This window comes from Callithrix jacchus, chromosome 4 (genome assembly GCF_049354715.1).
Source record: "Callithrix jacchus isolate 240 chromosome 4, calJac240_pri, whole genome shotgun sequence".
NCBI lineage: Eukaryota > Metazoa > Chordata > Mammalia > Primates > Cebidae > Callithrix > Callithrix jacchus.
This window is the reverse complement of record NC_133505.1, coordinates 46,530,067-46,552,797: the sequence shown is the minus strand read 5'-3', so window position 1 is coordinate 46,552,797 and position 22,731 is coordinate 46,530,067. Positions and strand designations below refer to the sequence as shown.

At 51.4% G+C, this 22,731-nt stretch overlaps 1 protein-coding gene across 3 annotated transcripts in view; it reads left to right on the top strand.

Annotated features, from left to right (window-relative positions):
- Positions 1 to 22,731, top strand: part of BTBD9 (BTB domain containing 9) — a 500,550-nt gene that overhangs the window by 461,286 nt on the left and 16,533 nt on the right. Inside the window, exons 11-12 of one of the 3 annotated variants that reach the window (XM_035297693.3) lie at positions 2,818 to 3,042; positions 3,622 to 6,057. In XM_035297693.3, coding sequence (XP_035153584.1) covers positions 2,818 to 3,015 — 198 coding nt within the window. In that variant the 3' untranslated portion in view covers positions 3,016 to 3,042; positions 3,622 to 6,057. Of the gene's footprint in view, positions 1 to 2,817; positions 6,058 to 22,731 lie in introns of those variants that run through there. The other 2 variants (XM_054254942.2, XM_008994362.5) reach the window with 2 other exon arrangements.

Below are 22,731 nucleotides of genomic sequence, written 5' to 3'. Positions count from 1 at the left end.
TTGGGGCCACAGGCTGGGACACAGCTCTGAGATGGCCCCAATTCCTTACAGAGCCACAGGGGAGCTGTCAGGCAATAACGGCCTACGGCTTCCAAGAGCTTCTAAGGTGTCCTAACTTGATGGAAGAGCCTGCTGTGAAAGCTCTGTGGTGTCAGGGAGAGAGATAGTTATGAGATCTTTAGGAGAAATAGCCATAGGAAAACAGAAACAGTTGAGATTGGCTGTCAGTCTTGTTAGGTGTGTTGGGAATAACAGCCATTTGCATATTATCTGAAAACAAATTGGCTAATGGGCTAAACACAGTTGTGCCCTTAACACTGCCCAGGTTAGACAAGAGATAAATGCAGCTGGAAATGATAATAACAATGAGAACCAGGGCACCGACAGGTCTGTGGAAGGTCTATCACGTGCTCACTACAGACAGCATCTCTTCCCAGCCTCTTACTAGCACCGTGCGGAGCAGAGACCCCACCCTGATCCCTCTTCCAGTGAGAGGCTGGCTCTGAAGAGCAAGCTGAGGCACTAGGCCACTCTGAGGTCTTTTTAAACTTTATTTCTCAATCCAGGGTTTTTATCAATTTGTTTATTCTAGTGCAAGAACCCGAGCAGGTAGAAGGACGACTAAGCCTTGCTCCTTGAGTCAGATAGGAGCTGACAGATCAGTAAGAGGCAGGCAGGTGGGTGGGCTGAGGAGCAGGGGCACCCTGAAGGCTTTCGGGGCTGGTGGGGGAAGAGCTAGCCTGGAAATGTAACAGGACAGTAGAGAACCTTGCAAGAGCAAAAGGAGAGAAAAGCCATTCAATACCGGAGCAGAGAGCTTGAGGAAAGGTAATAAGGAGTAGGACAAATGTAAGTCAATTCTAGGATTAGTGTCAGCCTGAGGCTCTGGAGAGCAGCCGGGAGATATTGACAGAGCAGGGAGAGCAGGGATTACACAAATAACCGATTAAAGAACATGACGGGGCGGGATAAAGAGCTCCAGTGTCAGCAGGGGAGGGAGCAGTACAATGCAGCCTGTCCTGAAAAGTCCTGTGCCTGGGTGTGGGAACAGAATATGGCTCTGGGTCATATTGCAAAGGAGAATGGCATATTTTCTGGTTACAGGAGGCTTTAGTGGAGGCGTGTTGAGGACTGGGGCTGCACTCTCAGGGCGTGTCCTGTCCCCGCAGAGCCTGACTTCACCTATCCCTGGGCATGGGAGGAGGAGCACTCACAAGGCAAGTGATCCTTGAGTGGCGGACCTGCCCAGCATGGTGTTCTTAGAGAAAAGGTGCAAAACTGGGAAGCTGACAGAGGAGTAGATTAATAGTTGTCACTAGAGGATGATTCTCAGATTCACCCGGCCTAGCCCAGAGCAGAGCTGATGCCCCAAATAGTGTTTAGATCTCCACATAAGGCCTTCCCCTAGGACTTGCCCCTCTGGCTGTTGACCAGTAAGCCCTGCAGATGAACCCACAGAAGGAGATTGTATAAAGGAAGGAAGGAAGGAAAGGAAAAGGAGGGAGACATAGGCTAAGTGTGGGCAGCTTCAGCCGTGAGGCAGTGAGGAATCTGCAGGAGGCAAGGACAGTGGCTGAGCGCCCGCCCTGTAAGGAGAAAAATCAGTTCCCTCTAAGACAAAATGGCAGCTGCCAAAACAGAGTGGACACACCAGGAAGATACGGTCTCAGTCTTCATGTGAGGAAATGTGAAATTTAAAACAGCAGTCAATAAATAACTGAAGTGGGAATACGGAAAAAACAGTGATGCAGGGAGGCGAGCATGGAATTTGTATCTTCAGTCAAATTCCGCAGCTGATACAACATTTGTCTCCTCTGTGAACTTGATTCTACAGTGGAAGGACGTGTGTATGCGTGTGCACACATGCTCGTGCTGTGGCAACGACAGCCCCCACCCTTCTCTCCTGCACCGCATGGCTCACACATGCACATCAGGTCCCCCCACAAGCACATCATCTACTCTCCGGGTCGGGGCCATGGCTCACCCTTGCTTGTGGGGCACTGAGCTCTGCAATGGTGCTGGCATGGCACAGAGTTCATGATACTTCCAGGCTGGCCTATTGCCAGGTATGCAAACTTCACTCCTACAGGGTGACTATTGGCCATGTGGCTTCTACACGTTGGGGCATTTGTTCCAGGCTGGCTTGAGCCATATGATGTTGAAGTCCACTCCCCAGCACAGCTCCCTCAGCAAGGTCTGTGCTCAACCATTGCAGGGCCAGGGAGAATTATGCATCAGGACCCAGCCCAGGACAGACACCATCCCGTTGCAGGGCACGCTCACACACATCCACATGCACTCAGACTGGGACCCTGCAGACGCACCTGAACATCACACGCACAGCTTTGGGATGTGGAAGAAAACCAGAGTACCAGAGACAACACACGCAGGCACAGGGAGAAGGCGCAGCTGCCACACAGACCATGGACGTTATCTGTGGACCTGCTCGCCCCAGCCTCACAGACTTGAACAACCTCCGCCACAGTCAACTCCTATTGACTTTTAACCCAACTGACAGATACAAAAATCTTAAAAAAGAAAAAACTAGACAGCGTGAAGATTTTGTAGGAATCTATGTCATGGTGTCTAACTTTCGGGCCACTGGCTCCTTTCCTTTCATCCTGACTAAAATGTATTTATAGCATGCCAGTTGCCATCAGGTGGCTGTGCCAGGGCAGGCATGGGCAGTGGGAAGGACCTCCTCTAACTCCCACCTGGTAGCACCCAAAGCTGGGCAGGGCAGAATCCTGACTTGTGGCAGCTCCAGGGTCGCACGCTGACCCTTCACTCATCGGGTCTTTTCCTTTTCTCTCCCAGGTGTTCCACTGTGTCCACTTTGAATGTCCAGAGCAGCAGAGCAGCCAGAAGGAGGAAAACAGTGAGGAATCGGGGACAGGGGACACCAGCCTGGCCAGTCAGCAGCTTGACCCCCACGCCCTGCGGGCACCCAGTGGCAGCTCGCTGCCCTCCAGCCCAGGCTCCAGGTCACGCTCCCCCAACCGGCAGCACCAATAAAGGAGGCAGCAGGCCTGGTGTGACTTGGTGGGCTCTAGCGACCACAGGAAATGGTCTCCTCCCTGAGCAGTGGTCTTTGGTTTCCGCCCCCACCCCCGCCCCCGCCCCCGCCCCTTCCCAGGGAGGAGCAGCCTGGCTGCAAAAGCGGACACAGAACAGGTTTTCTCTCAAGGACAGAAAGGGGCTGCTTTATTCTCAATTTGTCCAAATCAGGCTGCTCTCCAGGGGGAGAAAATGGGTCTTCAATCTTCATCAAGTCCAACATTAACACCCTACCTCTCTAATCTAACCCAGGCGCAGGGAACGGGGGAAGTAATAGACAGGCCTGTGTTGGAATACAAAAATGGCACACGAACGCTTAGGTGGAGGAGGACACATCAGGCCTTTGTTACCTGGAGGCGCCCTTTAGGAAATGGGCTTCCACAGAGTGCTTACTGTTACGGAATACATTGCCCTGGCAACTAAATGATTTTTTATTTCTTTTAGTTATTCTCATTCAGTGAATTGTAGGTGTTCCAGATCTATCTGAAATGCTCAAACAGCAAATCACTTGTTTTAATCCCTATTGATACTGTAATTTTCCTTCCTTGGTTTTGAACTGTTCAGCTTGTGGGGACAGTGACCCATCATGCATGTCTCCTAAATGAGACAAGACGCAGCTCATCCTGGCACCTGGCCACAGAAGAAAGCCTCTGAGGAAGTTCATCAAATGCACACGAGTAAATCAACCTGTGGACAATGGAAGTAACAGTCACTCACATGGCTGAGTTATTCACCTGTCATTCCTGAAATGTCTTTACGCTTGGGAGGCTGACAGCGAAACTCTTACTATGCCCACTGCTAATTCACCATTCAGAAGTCCATGTAAATAAACATACACTGAGTTCTGGTGTGGCCATACCTGCCCATGGCTTTGCTGCCCCTGCGGGTGTGTTTAGCAGAGTATCAGAGAGGCAGCTGCCTGCCCATCAGCACTGGGAATGCAGAACTGGGACTTGGTGCTTTCCCCACACCACAGTACTCAACTGGGGATTGAAAAATAGCACTTCTAGGAAGCTTTTCTCCTAATCCTCATTGAAAGGACCTCATTTGACAGTGGTGGCTTGATCTGGCTCCGTCTCTTAGTGATTTCCTTTCCAGTTCTGACTGCCCTGGGTAACTGCACACATCATTGCTTGCCCCTCCACTGTCTCCAGAGCTCCGGCCTCTGGCCATCGGTGTCTGCCTGGGAGTCTCCCCAGGATGGCACAGCATGCGAGCAGCATCTCAGTCCCTGGGTCCTCAGTGCCAACCTGCAGTCTTGATCAGAGGAAGGTGAGAGCGCAGAGTTTCCTTTCTGCTATCTCAAAGACATATCGGCTGGGTCTAGAAAGAGCCAATGGGTCAGCTGCCTCCTCCTGGCTTAACTTTGTTTTGAGTGATTCTCCATATTGAAACAGTTGGGTAGCATCAAACTGCATGATTAAATTGGAAGGCTGTCTTTCCACGTGAACACAGGACGGCAAACATCAGGGCCACCCGGGCAGAGCAACCAGGTTCCTGGGGAAAAGCCAGGGTCTGTGGTTCTCTGTCCTCCTCAGAGGCTCCAGCTGCAGGGCTGAGCTGCTTCCTATCCCCTCAGCTCTGATCTCCGCCACTTCCCTGTTGTTCTGTGGGTGAGCGGAACGCCCCTGGGGTTTCAGGCAATTCATAATGTGAGGAGGTTCCTGTAAGGAACAGTGGGCACCTGCTCATGGTGGGGGGCCCTCCAGCATGGTCGCTGACTCTGTCAGCCTCCAGCCCCAGGTTGCCAATTAGCCAGAGAGCCCCTGTGCACTCAGCACTTCCTTCCCCAGTGTGTTTTCTACCCATATGGGGACAGAGGAGCCAGATCAGTCATATCAAGGGCAGAGTTCAAATGTTTTGAAAGAGCCATTCAAATGCTTCTTTTAACATGGGTATCTGCTGTCCAGAGTCCCCAGGCCTGGAGCAGCACACTGCTGACCTTGGGAAGAGAGGGTGGGCTGGTGCAGGGGGTGGAGGAGCTGCCCAGCCCTGCATCTGCAGCCCTCCAGCCCCCTGCCCACAGAGCACACAGGGCCCTCCTATGCTCTGGGAACTACATGCCAGCTTGGCAGCTCGCCCTGGCATCTGAAAAGGAACATGCTGCAAAACCTCACCCCTAGACCCATATCTGCCATTCCTGGACCCGCGGGGCACTTTCCTTTGGGGCATGCACCTCCAGATCTCTGTCCCTTCTGAATTCCAGCACTTTAAAGATGCCCCTTATTATCAGATAAAGAGAAGTAAGGGGAAGATGGGGCATCGCTAGCAACAGATGTCTCACTCCCCACAGCCGCCCTGCCAGCTTGCCTCCCTCACTTTGCTGGGAGCCTGCCTCGGACTCCAGGAGAACTTCCAGGCAGGAGGGGCACTGCCCTTCCCCGAAGGGGCCTTCCGACTTGGGCAGGAGCTCTTTCTGTGTGTCCAGCTGGGCCTGGAGGCCACAGTCAAGGTGTGTCACACCACACACCAGGGCAAGGCCCTCATCTCCAGGGAACAGGGATAAGTGAGCAGCTGCCAGAAAGTCCCCAGCAGCCTGGAGTTCCCCAGAGCCTGGCTGGTCCTACAGAGCACTTCTCCCCTGGCCATCTGGACCAAAATGACCTAAAAACTTGAAGCTAAAAGCAAATGCTGATGATGGGATGGTCTGGCACGTGGCTGGGAGGATTCCTGGGCACCACAGAGCCCTCAGCCCATCAGAGAGTAGGGGCTGAGTCCTCGGGGAGCGGAGGGGTGTGAGGAAGGAGATAGGCTGGCACCCAGCAAGGCAGTCTCATAGGCGGGGCACCTGGAGCACTTTGGACCTCAAGCAGCTGTGAACCCCTCCCCATCCCCACACACACAGACACATGTTTTGCCATTTTCTCAGTGCTTTTTCCGCTTTCATTGTTTTGATTTTAGTTAGAACCATGAGCCATGATGGATGTGAGACTCTTCTCAATTGCTCTTTAAATTGTCACTTTTTTAATCCTATTAAATGAAGTGTCGATTCCTGACAAATACATTAAAAGTGTTTTATTCCTAGAAGAATTGGGAAAAAAGAAATTATTTTCAGCAAGAGTAGGATGTGTTTGTTAGACTGATTCCTTGGCAAAAAGAGAAAAAAAGCTTTTGAATTGTGCAAAAAATTGCCCAGTAGTTATGCTGTCGCCCCAGTTGTCAAACTGCTGTGCAGACGGCTGTAACCCAGTCAACTTCACCTTCTTTTTAATTTAGAAGATAACAAAATTGTACTCACTTATCCTTTCCAGAGCCAAGGGGGAAAAGGAAGGTAAAATCTACAACAAAAAGCGAGCGTTCTGTGTGCTGAGGCCACTCGGTAATAAAGAGACGGATCATTCCCCCTCGAAAACTTCAATTAAGAACCTCCCTTTGGACAGGGAAAAAAGGTGTCAAAGAGGAAAAGAAAATTAAATTGCCTCCTTCTAGTTCTTCCTCCTTAGCGCTTGGTTGTCGGTGTTATTATTTTAATCTTGCCTTCTGCGTGGTGACCAGCTCCTGCAAGCAATGCCCAGATCGGGTGCAGCTTGGGCAGGGCAGGTCCGCAGCGATGCCACGGCAGAGGTGGGCGTGCTCCATTGATTTTGGCAACTGTAGCCATTGATTCTGTGTGTTTATCCTGACAACAGCTCCAGCGGGAGTTCAGTTAGGAATTGAAAATGCAGTTCATGGTTCTGTGCCGCTGTGGCTTTATTATTACAATATTAAATTAGAAGTTGTCCTAGTGCCTGGTGTTTGCTCAGGAGTTTCCAGAAGAGAGGGAAGGGAATGGTTAAAACAGCATGCAGGAAAAACTGGAACGCTCCCATCTCTCTCTCTCTGACATGGACCCAGTCATACCTGGGGCTGGGACGGGCTTTGGAGGCCCTGGTCATTTGCAGAGTGAACGCTTGGAGAGAAGACCAGTTGCAGATAATGCCCAGCCAGTGCCAGTGCAAGGCAAGGCTGGGGGAGAAGGAGCGGATGCAGTAGGTCTTTGTGGTAGGTCTCTGGCTTCCTTTGGATCGGAGGGGAGAGGCTTTGCCCTTCTTGGCTCCTGGCTGCACCACTGAGGATGCTCCAAGGGACAGCATGCTCATCCTGGCTGTGTGTAGTGCTGGCCCCAAGCCCCGCAGCCCTCCAGCTAGGACTTCCTACTAGGTTCATGCAGAGGGAGGGGACAGGTGCACGGACGAGGCCCCCCCCCCCCCACACGCTTGTTTGAAAATCACTGTTCTCTTTACTCACTTAAAAAAGTGTACAGGGAACACCTGCTCCTGGCATAATGCTCCAACCTCACAGAAGGGGCCAGGGTGCCCCTCATCTGGCTCTGGCTGCTTCCAATCTGGGCCCACGCCATCGTTTGCTTCCTGTCTGACCACCACTGGTCATGGTGCTGCCTGGCCCTCACCCTGCCTCCGACCCACCCAGCACCTTGACCTCTCCCATGCCAGTCTGCTGCACCCAGGAAGCTCCCAGTCAGAAGCCAGGCTGAGCGGCCTCCTGCCCCATCGGGTTAGTGTCTTCTTTTTTTTCCAAGAACTGAAATATTCCCCCAGAGGTCTCATGGTCTAAAGACTCACAATCATCCACCTGTAATTTATGATAAATGTCTGGGAGCATTTACCATTTGCGTCGTGAGTATTTATAGCCCTGAGTGGGGAGGGTGGAGGAGGCCCTGCAGCCAGGAACCACACACCTGTCTCTGCTATTGTCTCCTGCTTGGCAGAGCCCCCCCAGCCTCCTCAAGGCTGTTCTGCAGCTCTGAAAGCTGAGGAGTGCCACCTTTGAAAACCTGTGGACAGTCACTCTGCTAGGGAGAAGGTGCCGAAGCAGAGGCCCAGGCCCTGGCACAGAGGAGGCGTTGCGAGGCTGGACATGGGCTGGAGGGACTGAGCAGCCTTCAGGGCAGGGACTGGGCCCTGGGTCGCTGGAGACATTGATATTAGTCCATCTGTCTGCTGCCAACTTGTTTGCTCCTCCGGCACCGTGAGCCCCAGGGGTTTATGTCCCGGGAAGGTGAGGGTGCCCATCTGGGTAGAATTGGGAGGGGACTGCACCAGCTCGTCTCCCTCAGGGCCTTCGCCTCCTGGTGCTGCCCTGGCAGCTGCTCCTGCACCACAGCCCCTGAGGGCTGCTACTTCCAAGTTCCCAGGTTTACTCCCAGCCCACATCTCCCACCCAGGCCTGAGGGTGCGGGCAGTCTTAGCTGTAAGGTCTTTTAGGCTGACGGCACCATGGACTGCATGGCAATCTCTGTGACCTGCACGTACACTCCAGATGAGTTCCTGGAAATGGAAAACCACAAACGGGAAGAATGACCAAGCCCTGCACACCTAATAACTTTGAGACACTCTCTATTGTTCCTTATCAATTGATAAGTCAGGGAATAGGACTTTGTAACTGATTTTGGCCAACCTCATGACTCCGGACCCTATGACAACCCCTCCCAGCTTGCAAAAACCTCCCTAAACTAACTTCTGTAACTTCCCACACCCTACCCCAAACCTATAAAACCAACTCCTATTCCTCTGCCTTCTGCTGACTCTCCTTTCAGACTCAGCCCACCTGCACCGGGTAAATAAACAGCCCTGTTACTCCCACAAAACCTGTTTGGAGGGTCTCTTCATTCAGAGCGTGTGTTTTAACATTTGGTGCCAAAATCCAGGACAGGGGTTCTCCTCTGGGGAGACCAGCCCCCTGTCCTCACTCCTCGTATGGGAAGAGACCCACCTGAGACTCAACACATTAGATCAGATCAGCAGCTTGTGCTCAGCGTGCCAAAAAGCTCTCGCTCTCTCTCCCCCGCCCCTTTTTTCTTTAGAGAAAAGGAGACTACTCTTGGAGACTTGTCTTGGAGTCTCTCTCTCTCCCTTTTCCTTTAAATCCCAAGGAGACAAGTCTCAGTCTCTCTCTTTTCCTTTAAATCCCAAAGAGACAAGTCTCCCTCTCAAAGTAGAGGCAAAGAAGACACTTTATCCATGTGCTCAAAAACTCCAGCATCAGTCATGGACTCGGGAAGACGGTCTTCCCTTGGTGTCTGATCAATCGAGGGATGCCTGTCTTGATCACTCACCCGTGTTACAGCCCAGGAATCTGTTAGGGACGCCTACTGAAAACCCTGGTACTGCTCACTCCATCTCCTCATCTCTACTTCTCATCCTTAAAACTTATCTCCTTCACCAGGGGCAATATTGCGCCCTCTATTCCTCTGTCTTTGCCTCTAGCCTGCGTCCTAAAACCTCTTCAACTATCACCCAATATGAAACCTAAACATCTCATTTTTCTTTTCCGTAACACAGCCTGGCCTCAATACAAATGAGGCACTGCTTCCAAATGGCCAGAAAACAGCACTTTCAATTTTTCTATTCTGTGAGACCAAAACCGTTTTTGTCAACGAATGGGCAGGTGGTCTGAGGTGCCCGATGTCCAGGCATTCTTTTTTATACTCCAGTCCCTCCCTGACCTCTGCTCTCAGTGCAACCCATCCCAAATTTTCCTTTTCTCCTGCCTTCTGCTCCTGCCTCTGCCAGTAACCCAGAATCATCCTTGTCTATCGACCCTTCCAACCTTTCTCCTCCACCCCATTCCAAACCAGACCCCAGTCCAGGCCCTAACCCCCACCCCAGAGCCTGCCTCCTCTTTCTCTGCTGACAACCCACCTTCTTATGCCCCTCCTGGCACCTCCCAACCTCTTACCCCGTCTGGCTTACAGTCGAGTCCCGAGGCTTCCTCCTCCACCCCGACCAACAATTCCCCCTTCGAGAGGTGGCTGGAGCCAAAGACACAGTCAAAGTGCACATTTCATTCTCTTTATCCGACCTTTCCCAAATCAACCAATGGTTGGGCTCCTTTTCATCAGATCCTCAGTACTTAACCCAGTCCTATAATCTCACCTGGAGTGACGTAAATGTCATCCCTACTTCCACTCTTACCCCTGAAGAACACTTAATATGCATTTAATCACCCAACTGGCCCCTGACATTAAAAAAGCTACAGAAATTAAAATCTGGCCCTCAAACTCCACAACAGGAATTAATCAACCCCGCCTTCAAGGTGTTCAATAATAGGGAAGAAGCTGCCTGGCGGCAGCACATCTCAAAACTCCAGATGCTGCCCCTGCCGTAAGACACACCCCAGCCACACCACCGGCTCACAAAGACTTCAAAGCGCCCAGACTGCAGGGTCCAGCCTCCCCTCCTAGACCTTGCTCCAACTGTCAGAAACCTGGCCACTGAGCCAAGGAATGCCCGCAGCCCAGGATTCCTCCTAAGCCCTGCCCCGTCTGTGCGGGGCCCCCATTGGAAGCTGGACTGTCCGACTCATGTCCCTGCTCCCAGAGCTCCTGGACGGAATCCTTCCCAGATCTCCTCAGCTTGGCAGCTGAAGACTGACGCTGCCCGGACATCTCGGAGGACCCCTGGACCATCACAGACACCAAGCTTTGGGTAACTCTTTGGCAGAGGGTAAGTCCATCCCTTTCTTAATCAACACGGGGGTCACCCACCCCATGCTGCCTTCTTTTCAAGGATCTGTCTCCTTGGCCTCTAACTGCTGTGGGAATTGATGGCAAGGCCTCCAGGCCTCTCAAAACTCCCCAAGTCTGGTGTCAATCAGGCCAGCAGTCTTTTCCCATTCTTTCCTAATCATCCCCACTTCTCCAGGCCCCGTTAGGCTGAGATATCTTAGCAAAACTGTCTGCCTCCTTAACTATTCCTGGGCTATAGCCACACTTCATCGCAGCCCTCCTCCCCGAATGGGTACCTCCCTCAATAGCTCCCCGTACGTCCCCCTCCCTTTACCCTAGAGTGCGGGACACCACCTCCCCATCGCTTGCTACAAGCCACTCACCCCGCATCATCCCCTTAAAACCTAACCACCCTTATCCCACCCAGCACCAGTACCCATCCCAGCACAAGCCTTCAAAGGCCTAAAGCCTGTTATTCCTCACTCACTGCAACATGGCCTGTTAGTTCCTACAAACTCTCCTTACAGTTCCCCTATCCTAGCTGTCCAAAGCCAGACAAATTCTACAAACCAGTCCAAGACCTCCGCCTCATCAGACCATACTTCCCATCTGCCTGGTTGTACCAAACCCTTACACCCTTTCTTCCTACCTCCTTCCATAACTCTCTATTGTGTTCTCAACCTCGAAAACGCTTTTTTCTAAAGCCCACATTTCTTCCCCATCTGTTTTAATCCTTTGCCAGCACACATGCGCTCTCCCTGCCAACCATATCCAGTTGATTTCCCAAACCCAACCCCATCCACTAAACAAGAGCTTCTCCTTCCCAGGCGCTGTAGGATACTTTCGCCTCTGGATACCAGGTTTTGCCCCCCTAACCAACCACTTCATGAACTTACAAAAGGAAACTTAGCTGACCCCATAGACCAAAAATCCTTCCCCCATTCTTCCTTCCATTTCTAAAAAAGGCCTTAGAGACTCCTCCTACTTTAGCGCCTACAACTCCTCTCAACCCTTCTCTCTACACAGCAGAAATAAAAGGCTGTGCTGTGGGAATTCTTACCCAGGAGCCAGGCCCACAGCCTGTAGCCTTTTTACTCAAACAACTTAACCTCTCAGTCCTGGGCTGGCCCTCATGCCTATACCAGCAATCCCTGAAAACCACAGGCTACGCCCCGCTTACCCTCTGCAGCTCTCACAACCTCCTCTTCACACCTCACACACTTACTTCCAGCCCCTCGCCTTCTCCAGCTCTGTGCTCTCCTTATTGAAACCCCACAGTAACCGCTGCTCTTGGACCTGACTTCAGCCCACCTTCTTACCGAATCCCCAGCACAGACCCTGAACCCACGGCTGCGTCTCCCTAATCCAAACAGCATCCTCCCCACTTCCCCATCTTCTTCTTTTTCCTAGTCCAGACCCAGACCACACATGGTTTATTGATGGCAGCTCCTCCAAGCCCATCGGTTGGCACTGGCCAAAGCTGGCTCTGCTGTTGGATCTCACTCATCTGTTACCGAGGCTGTCACACTCCCCTCTTCCACCACTTCTCAGCGAGCTGAACTGATTCCTTAACCCGTGCTCTTACTCTTGCCAAAGGACGTGTTAATATTTAACTGCCTCTGAATATGCCTTCCACACCCTACGCCACCATGCTGCCATATAGGCAGAAAGTTTTCTTGCCACACAGGGGTCCTCTATTTTCATTGCCCCCTTAATAAAGGCCCTCCTAAACGCCGCTGTCCTCCCAGCCATGGCCGGAGTTATCTACTGCAGAGGACTCAGGATTCGAGCCACTCCTAAAGAACCCACGGGGTATAGCCCCTTTGAACTCTCATATGGCCACACCTTTCTGCTGAGGCCTAACCTCACTCCAGACACCAGTACAAATGCTCCCTCTAACAATCGCACAATACCCCCTTGCCCCGAGATCTCCCAGCGTCTAAATTCCTTCCCACTTTTAGGTTTCTGCACCCCCCGCCCCCGCAATCCCAGTCAAGGAAGCCCTGAGAAACATCGCCCCATCGCCCCTCTGTGCCAGCCTTCCTAATACTCTACTTCTTTTTCCTTTATAAAAAGACAGGAAGGGAAGGTCTTTTAGGCTGAGGCACCATGGACTGCCTGGTAACCTCTGTGACCTGCATGTACACCTCCAGACGGGTTCCTGGAAATACAAAGTCTGAAGTAACTAGATAACCACAGAAGGGAAGAATGACCACCCCTGCTGCCTAATTAACTTTGAGACACTCCCTACTGTTCACTATTCCCACCTCAATTTTGATAAGGCAACTGGACTTAGTAACCCATCTCAGTCAGCCCCTTCCCAGCTTGCAAAATCCGCCCTAAACTGTAACTTCTGTAACTTTCCACTGCCTACCCCAAACCTGTAACACCAACTCCTATTCCTCCGCTCTCCGCTGATTCTCTTTTCAGACTCACGCCTGCCTGCACCCATGTGAATAAACAGCCATTTTGTTCACACAAAGCCTGTTTGGGGGGTGGGTCTCTTCATTCAGAGTGTGCGTTTTAACACTAGCCCCTACAGGAGTCCTTCTGAGGCCCGCTGGAGGCCCTGGGGTCTTCCTAGGCCCCTCGATCAGCTGCCCCCAGAGTCAGCAGGGCAGGGTGCCAGTAGGGACCGCAGGAAGCACAGCCCAGCTGCCTAGGCCTGGGGAACCCGAGACTGGGGCAGAGCTTCCAGGGTGGCGGGGCCTGACCTCCCCAGGGCGCTCCAGGCTGCAGGGCACCCTCCACAGTGACCGTCAGAGGCACACCTGCTCTGGAGAACAGCAAGACATCTCCCCACTGCACTCTCCCTGGTCCTTATGTCTCTGAGGCCACCGTTCCCCATTCCCAATGCCTGGAAAAGCAAGAGCAGAGTGGCCCGGGCAGCCTCCAGGGTGGGATCCGGGTGGCCAGGGCTCCTCAGGGCGAGGCCCGCAGCTTGGCTCAAGAGGTGCTTTTGCCAAGCTTGTCTCGAATCTGGATTCACCAGAGAACAAGAGTCTCCCAGCCTTTGGAGTTTCTGGGCCTGTAAAGACATGTGTGCCTCTCAGGCCTCTGATGCAAGGGCAGGGACCATGCTAGGCCTGGGCTGGGAATGGCTCTGTGACTCCAGAAGCTCCATCCAAACTCCAAAGACGCCCAAAGGGCCGCGCTGCCGTGTGGAATGTGTATTACTTGTGAGCACGATGCGGCTTCTTCCTCATTGTGCAGAGCAACCCAAGCAGGCAGATGTACAAACCGTGTGTGTTCAAAACGCTCACGGGAATAGGTGGGAATAGTGAACAGTAGGGAGTGTCTCAAAGTTAATTAGGCAGCAGGGGTGGTCATTCTTCCCTTCTGTGGTTATCTAGTTACTTCAGACTTTGTATTTCCAGGAACCCGTCTGGAGGTGTACATGCAGGTCACAGAGGTTACCAGGCAGTCCATGGTGCCTCAGCCTAAAAGACCTTCCCTTCCTGTCTTTTTATAAAGGAAAAAGAAGTAGAGTATTAGGAAGGCTGGCACAGAGGGGTGCCATGTGTGTAAGAACGCAGCTGTGGGTTTTCTCTTAGAAATAAAGTAGTGACTTGTGCCGTATTTGAGTCGTCACTCTCTGCAGCAACCCCTCTTGGCACCCAGGGACAAGCAGGGGGCCCAGGCCAGGGTCAGCCCCTCTGCCCCAGTGCCCTCATGTGGGCACTGCCATCCGGCCCTCTCCGCAGGCCCAGGCACTCAGGGGCATCTGCCCAGGCTCCTGCTCACTTCCTCTGGCTCGTGGAGGGAGGCAGACAGCCCTGGAGCCAGGCCAGCCACAGGGGCACAGCCAGGAGCGAGGCACAGAGAGGCAGGCTTGCTCCAGGGTGGCGGAGGCACGGGATTCAGGCCACACTGTCACCAGCTGTACAAGGCCTTTGCTCAGGGTGAAGGGGCCATCTAGCTCCCTTCCGCCCCCTGTGGAACCCTGTCCACTCCACCCCATGACCTAGTCAGTGCCACTTCTGGGGCGTTAGGAAGTATCACTTTGGACCTGGTTTCCCTTCCCTTGTCATTTCTCCTCCTCTGAGCTCAGCCCCAGCTGTTTTCTTCCTCATGTCTTGCTTCTACCTAACGAGCCCATGAGTATTTGGTGGCAAGTTCCCCCCATTTATCTTGCTTCCTGGGAGAGAAACCCGGAAGGGAACCAGTGAGCCAGGAGCCAGCCCCATGCAGGCACTGCCGCTCTCCCTGGCGCCAGCCCCGAGTCCTGGGTGTGTGAGCTCAGCCTGTGAGCCTGCCGTCTCAGAGCCAGTAGCTGCCTCTCTGTGCAGCCCCACAACCGGGCCTGAGTCTGCAGCAACTCTGCTGGCACATATGGGACCCAAGACTCCATGTGCTGAACATGAGGGACCCCGGCCACCTGGAGCCCTGGCCGCCTCCTCTGCTGTTTTCACGTGGAACCAGGCAGGGGTCTGCTCTTCTCAGTGTAATTTCTTCTTGGAACCTAAACTAGGGACTCTCCATGTTTTTGGTTTTAACTACCACCTGGTGGCTTTAGCTGAGCACTGGAGCCCCAAGTCTGGAGCTCCATTTCCAAACGATGTAGGCATCTTCTCGGGAGCACACCCTCCTAGCTTTGGATCTTCCAGAACTGACGTTTCCAATAATGGCTGATATGAGTGTTGAACAAGACAAAACCCAACCCAGAGAGCACTGGGCTTTGTCCTGCCACCGCCACAGGCCCCAGGTCATAGCCCCTCGGCCTACCAAGTGCTGGGGATGGAGCAGGGATACTGCCCCTGCTGTCCCCCTCACCAACCTTCCAGGGAGCAGACACCAGCGTCAGTGTCAATGTGGCCCAGCCCATGTGCAGAGGGAGAGGATGCCTATCTGGTCATACAGGTTGAAGTTTGTGGCCCAGGGAGGCTTCCAGAGAAGGTGACAGCTGAGTAAAGCCCTGAGGGGTGGGGAACAAGACTCATGGCCCCCTGGGGGAGACATCAGGAGGAGGGGGCCAAGGGAAGGTGCAGTGCCTCCTGGCTGGTTTATTTGCTCTGCTGATGTCTGAAGACAAGGCTGATCCTGTGGTTTGGGATAATGTGAGGAAGTTGCTGTTTTTTCATCACAGACAGACTAGTGTGGACATTACTTTGTGTCATTTTATTAAACTGCTTGTTGGGGTTTGTGTTTAGGATCAAATTCACATATAACAATATTAACCTTAAATGTGAATGGGCTAAATGCCCCAATCAAAAGACACAGACTGGCAAACTGGATAAAAAGTCAAGACCCATTGGTGTGCTGTATTCAGGAGACCCATCTCACGTGCAAAGACACACATAGGCTCAAAATAAAGGGATGGAGGAAGATTTACCAAGCAAATGGAGAGCAAAAAAAAAAAGGGGGGGGAGGGGGAGAGGGTTGCAATCCTAGTCTCTGATAAAACAGACTTTAAACCAACAAAGATCAGAAGAGACAAAGGAGGGCATTAGATAATGATAAAAGGATGGATAACAACAAGAAGAGCTAATGATCCTAAATATATACACACCCAATACAGGAGCACCCAGATACATAAAGCAAGTTCTTCATGACCTACAAAGAGACTCAGACTCCCACACAATAATAGTGGGAGACTTTAACATGCCACTGTCAACATTAGACAGATCAATGAGACAGAAAATTAACAAGGATATCCAGGACTTGAACTCAGATCTGGACCAAGCAAACCTAATAGACATCTACAGAACTCTCCACCCCAAATCCACAGAATATACATTCTTCTCAGCACTACATCACAATTATTCTAAGATCTTTAAAATTAAACTAGCTGAAATGAGTAGAAATACAAAAAATTGGCCAGGCATGGTGTTAGATGCCTGTAGTCCCAGCTACTTGGGAGGGTAAGGCAGGAGAATCACTTGAACCCAGAAGGCAGAGGTTGCAGTGAGCCAAGATCACACCACTGCACTCCAGCCTGGGCAACAGAGTGAGACTCCATCTCAAAAAAATGCCACCCCTGGGTCCACAGCAGCCCCCTGAATCAGAACCTGTAGGGGCAGGAGGTGTGGACATGCACTTTATCAATTCCCAGGTGATTCTTACCCACCACAGAGTTTGAGAACTACTGTTCTAATAGTCACTGAAAATGTGAACACACTGATGCAGGTGTCTGCTCCCTGGAAGGTAAGGGAGGGCAGGAAGGGCAGCACCTCTGCTCCATTCCCAGCACTTGGCAGGCCAGTGGGCTCTGACCTGGGGCTGGTCGGGGGGGGGGGGGGGCGGGGCGGGGGCAGTGGCAAGACAAAGCCAGTGCTCTCTGGATTGGGTTTTGTCTTGTTCAACACCCATGTCAGCCAATTATTGGAAGTTTTGCAGTCTCAGGTGAGGCAACAATGGAATGTGGAGCCACTTCAGGAGAGTCTATCCTGCCACGTCCTGGGCCAGTGAATCCTGGTATGGAAGACACAGGGTGGCTATGGGGAGCTGGTGGGAAACCTTGTCAATGGAAGAAATGCTAAGACTCTAGAGGTGGGCAAAGGGTGTTTTAGAGTCTGTCATCAGTCCCTACCAAAATGAAAGACCAGTGTGTTAGAAAGCCTGCAACTTCAGAAAAGGAAAATGGGGTCCCAGAGCCCACACAGGACCTTACAATGAGCCTCAGGGACTGTCCCAAAGAAGGGCAACTTCAAAAACCACATGAGTGCCCATCAGAGCCAGATGTTGCCCAGGGACCTTCAGCCTCCTTTTGCTTGAGCCAACATCATCCTGATACCAAAACCTGGCAGAGACACAACTAAAAAAGAAAATTCCAGGCCAATATCCATGATGAACATTGATGCCAAAATCCTCAATAAAATACTGGCAAACTGAATCCAACAGCACATCGAAAAGCTTATCCATCATGATCAAGTTGGCTTTATCCCTGGGATGCAAGGCTGGTTCAACATCTGCAAATCTATAAACATAATCCATCACATAAACAGAACCAAAGACAAAAACCACATGATTATCTCAATGGATGCAGAGAAGGCCTTCAGCAAAATTCAACAGCCCTTTACACTAAAAACTCTCAATAAACTAGGTATCAATGGAACATATCTCAAAATAAGAGCAATTTATGACAAACCCACAGCCAGTATCATACTGAATGGGCAAAAACTGGAAGCATTTCCTTTGAAAGCTGGCACTAGACAAGGATGCCCTCTCTCACCACTCCCATTTAACATAGTATTGGAAGTTCTGACCGGGCAATCAGGCCAGAAAAAGAAATAAAGCGTATTCAATTAGGAAAAGAGGAAGTCAAATTGTCTTTATTTGCAGACAACATGATTGTATATTTAGAAGACCCCATCATCTCAGCCCCAAATCTCCTTAAGCTGATAAGCAACTTCAGCAAAGTCTCAGGATACAAAATCAGTGTGCAGAAATCATAAGCATTTCTATACACCAGTAACAGACAGAGAACCAAATCATGAGGGAACTCCCATTCACAATTGCTACAAAGAGAATAAAATACCTAGGAATACAACAAACAAGGGATGTGAAGAACCTCTTCAAGGAGAACTACAAACCACTGCTAAAGGAAGTAAGAGAGGACACAAACATTACATGCTCATGATTAGGAAGAATCAATATCGTGAAAATGGCCAAACTGCCCAGTGTAATTTATAGATTCAATGCTATCCCCATCAAGCTACCATGGACTTTCTTCACAGAATTGGTAAAAACTACCTTAAACTTCATATGGAACCAAAAAAGAGCCCATATAGTCAAGACAATCCTAAGCAAAACAACAATAACAACAACAAAACAAAAACAAAGCTGGAGGCATCACATTATCTGACTTCAAACTATACTACAAGGCTACAGTAATCAAAACAGCATGGTACTGGTACCAAAACAGAGATATAGACCAATGGAACAGAACAGAGGCCTCAGAAATAACGCCACACATCTACAATCATCTGATCTTTGACAAACCTCACAAAAACAAGCAATGGGGAAAGGATTCCCTGTTTAATAAATGGTGTTGGGAAAACTGGCTAGCTATGGGCAGAAAGCAGACACTGGACCCCTTCCTGACTCCTTACACTAAAATTAACTCCAGATGGATTAAAGACTTAAACATAAGACCTAACACCATAAAAACCCTAGAAGAAAACCTAGGCAAAACCATTCAGGACAGAGGCATAGGCAAGGACTTCATGACTAAAACACGAAAAGCACTGGCAACAAAAGCCAAAATAAACAAATGGGACCTAATCAAACTCCAGAACTTCTGTACAGCAAAAGAAACAATCATTAGAGTGAATCAGCAACCAACAAAATGGGAAAAAAATTTTGCCATCTACCCATCTGACAAAGGGCTGATATCCAGAATCTACAAAGAACTAAAATGTATATACAATAAGAAAAACAAGCCCATTGAAAAGTGGGCAAAGGATATGAACAGGCACTTTTCAAAAGAAGACATTTATGCAGCCAACCAACATATGAAAAAAAGCTCATCGTCACTGGTCATTAGAGAAATGCAACTCAAAACCACATTGAGATACCGTCTCATGCCAGTTAGAATGGCAATCACTAAAAAATCAGGAGACAACAGATGGTGAAGAGGATGTGGAGAGATAGGAACACTTTTACACCGCTGGTGGGAGTGTAAATTAGTACAACCATTGTGGAAGACAGTGTGGTGATTCCTCAAGAATCTACAAATAGAAATTCCATTTGACCCAGCCATCCCATTACTAGATATATACCCAGAGGATTATAAATCATTTTATTATAAAGACAGATGCACACGTGTGTTTACTGCAGCACTGTTCGCAATAGCAAAGACTTGGAACCACACCAAATGCCCATGGATGATAGACTGGATAAAGAAAATGTGGCACATATATACCATGGAATACTACACAGCCATAAAAAAGGATTAGTCCATGTCTTTTTTAGGGACATGGATGAAGCTGGAAACCATCATTATCAGCAAACTGACACAAGAACAGAATACCAAACACCACACATTCTTACTCATAAATGGGTGTTGAACAACGAGAACACATGGACACAGGGAAGGGAACATCACACATCGGGGCCTGTGGGGGGTGAGGGGCTAGAGGAGGGATAGCAGGGGGTGGGGGGATTGAGGAGGGGTAACATTAGGAGAAATACGTAATGTTGACGACAGGGTGATGGGTGCAGCAAACCACCATGGCACCTGTATACCTATGTAACAACCCTGCACGTTTTGCACTAGAACTTAAAGTATAATAACACATTTTTTTTAAAAAACGGGATGGAAAACAAGATGGGGTATCAGCAGCTCAGGAAATGGTGGAAGCCAAGAAACAGAGGATGACCCAAAGCCCTGGGCAGGCTGAACTGGACATTTCCATATCGGACCTGATGGATGCACAACTGACAGATGACACAGTGCTCCTCAGACACGCGAGCAATTCAGAGTGGCCACACCTCTGCCAGGGCAGGCCCCACCTGTTCCAAGGCAAAGAATGCCATGGGGCTTCCTTCCACCCCGCACCCGCCCAGCAGCCTTGGTTTTCTCTTCTGTCTATTGGAGCTAACACTAGCACCTTTTGGGACCATGAGGATTAAATGAGCCTGGGGTGGGCGGGGGCGGGGTTGCAGGGTGGGTGAGTGTGTGAGTGTATGTGAGAGAGGGAGGCTAGCCGTCTCCATGATGATAACATTCTCTGGGTCTACACCAGTGGCCCTTTCTGCCTGCATTTTTCTTATTACAACATAGTCCCAACACTGCACTTCACCGTCCGGCGCCTCTGTCCACTCCACTCCTTGGCCTTCCTCCTGGCTGTTTCTCCTGTCTTTTCTGGGTCCTGTTTGGAAATGTGGGCTCCTCAGAGTATCTGGAGCCACCTTCCCCCCAGCACCTCCACCTCTAGGGACCCGGTCCTTTAGGAGTGGGCAGGGCCCTGGGGCACCCTGCTGGCCTCCAGCAGCTGTTGGGGAGACACCCAGGGAAGCCTGAGGGCAGCAGCGCTGGGTACAGGGTGGACAGGCCTGAGCTGAGAGGCCCTTCCACGGACCACAGACACCTGTCCTGATCGACGACACTGCAGATGTGAGCGAGGGCCAAGGGCACTGCTTAGATGCCCTGAGGTACACAAGGGCAGCTCAGGAGCTTACAGGGGCTGGGGTACAGAAACACAAGAGGAAGGTGGCAGCCCAGCCACCCCTGACCGCTGGACCAATGGGAGCAAGGTGCAGATATGGTGAGACATCTGCTGTATTTCTGCCATTCCCGGTGGTGCCCTGATGACTGCCTATCGCCACGGCCCTCTTGGGCCAGCCAATCACTAAGGATGCAAGAAGATGGTAGGTACTGCTCCCAGCAAACATGAGCATCCCCTTGCAGCTGCTAGAGGCTAGAGGTGTGCCCCAGGGCCCTGCCTGGAGGTGAAGGTGCCCAGGGGCCTATGAAATGCACCAAACACCCACGGAAGACAGTGACACCACGTGGGCCCAAGTCCAATGTCCTCCAGCACCCACCATTGCCCAGCTTCCATGGACTCTGCAAGTTTAAGAGGAAAAAAGACGGGAAGCCATTTTTGAGAAAATCCACCCAGGACTCTCCGTCTGGGGTGCTCCAGTTGAAGAAAGTGTGTGTCAAGGTTCCAGATTCAGGCTTTCGTGCCTTCATGCAGCAGGGCAGCAGCGAGGCTGCATTAGGGAGGTGGCTTCGGTCTGGCTGCTCCCTGGAATCACCTGTAGAGCTTTGTGAGGAACCACCCCTGACCAGTCACCCTAGAGACTGACTTGGTGTTGGGTGGATCCGGGCACAGACATTTTTAAAAACTCCGCAGGTGATTCTAAAGGCAGTCACGGCTGAGAGTCAGTAGGCAGGGGTCTGAGATGGTGGAACCTTCCATAATCCCCAGCTAGGGAACGGATGAGAGGGCATTAGAGCTCTCCCAGCCTGGGAGAGGCTGAGCTAGCCCAGAACTGCATCCTGACTCCAGGCCCAGGGATCCCTCCTTCCCTGCCGCCAGAGCTGACCAAGTGGAGGGGGAGCCGTGGGGCCTGGGAGGGGCAGGTCTTCCTTCCTGGGAGGGCCTCCCAGAAGGTGCCAGAACTCTCCCTCCTCCTGCCGTCCACTGTTCCACCCATACCTCCTGCCATGAGTCCACGAGGACTGCTGATGTCACACTTTGTCCCTGCTAATCTCGGGCCCCCCAGGAGGGCCCAATCCCCGATCCAGTCCCCCAGCAGCTCTCTAGTACCATCCTCACCTGGCACAGCCACCTGGGAGGCCCAGTGACACTCTCTGGAACCTGGCTGGCTGAGCCCATTCTCAACCCATGACTGCTGTGGGGCTGAGGGCTCCTGTAAGTCTTCCGATATCACAGCGCCATCCCTGCAGGACTTGGTGGCCTAAAACATTTGTTTTGCTCAGGAGCCTGCAGTTTGGCCAGGGCTTGACAGGGACGGCTCCTCCGTTCCACTTGGCACCACCCGGTCAGCCCTAAGGCTGAGGTGGATCATCTGGAGCCTTGCTTACTCGCCATGCATGTGGCCCATGCACAGCTGGGCACCTGGGCACCACTGTCTCCGTCTGGTAACTCCATATGGACTCTTCAGCATGGAAATCCTGCTCAAAGGAGCAATTTTTTTTTTCTTTAACTGAGGTGAAATTCACAGAAAATAAAATTCACCATTTAAAAGGAAACATTCTGTGGCATTTGGCATCACAGTGCTGTGCAACCACCACTTCCAGAACACCCTCATCACCACGTTCATCACCCCAGAAGGAAACCCCACACCCATTAGGCAGTTGCTCTTATCCTCTCCTCCCCCAACTCTTGGTGACGGCCAACCTGCTGTCCGTCTCTGCAGCGTTCCCTGCTCTCCGGCTGCATATATGTGGGCTCACACGTTCACCTTCACGTCTGGCTTCTCTCACTTTGCAGAACGTTTCTGAGGTTCACCCGGGCTATAGCTGGTGTCAGCACTTCACTTCAGTTACGGCTGACTTGCATGACTGCACCAGGCTTTGTTTGTCCTTCCGTCCCTTGACGGACACTTGGGTTGTTTCTACTTTGGCTTGTCATGAACAGGGCTGCCTCAAACATGGGGGGACTTGTGTGGGTCCCAGCTTTTAACTCTCTTGGGTATATGCCTAGCAGTGGCATTGCTGGGTCACATGGTAATTCCCTGTTGGATTTTTTGACACGCTGGCAGGGTGTCTACCACAGCGGCCGCACTGTTTTACTTTCCGCCAGCGAAACACAAGC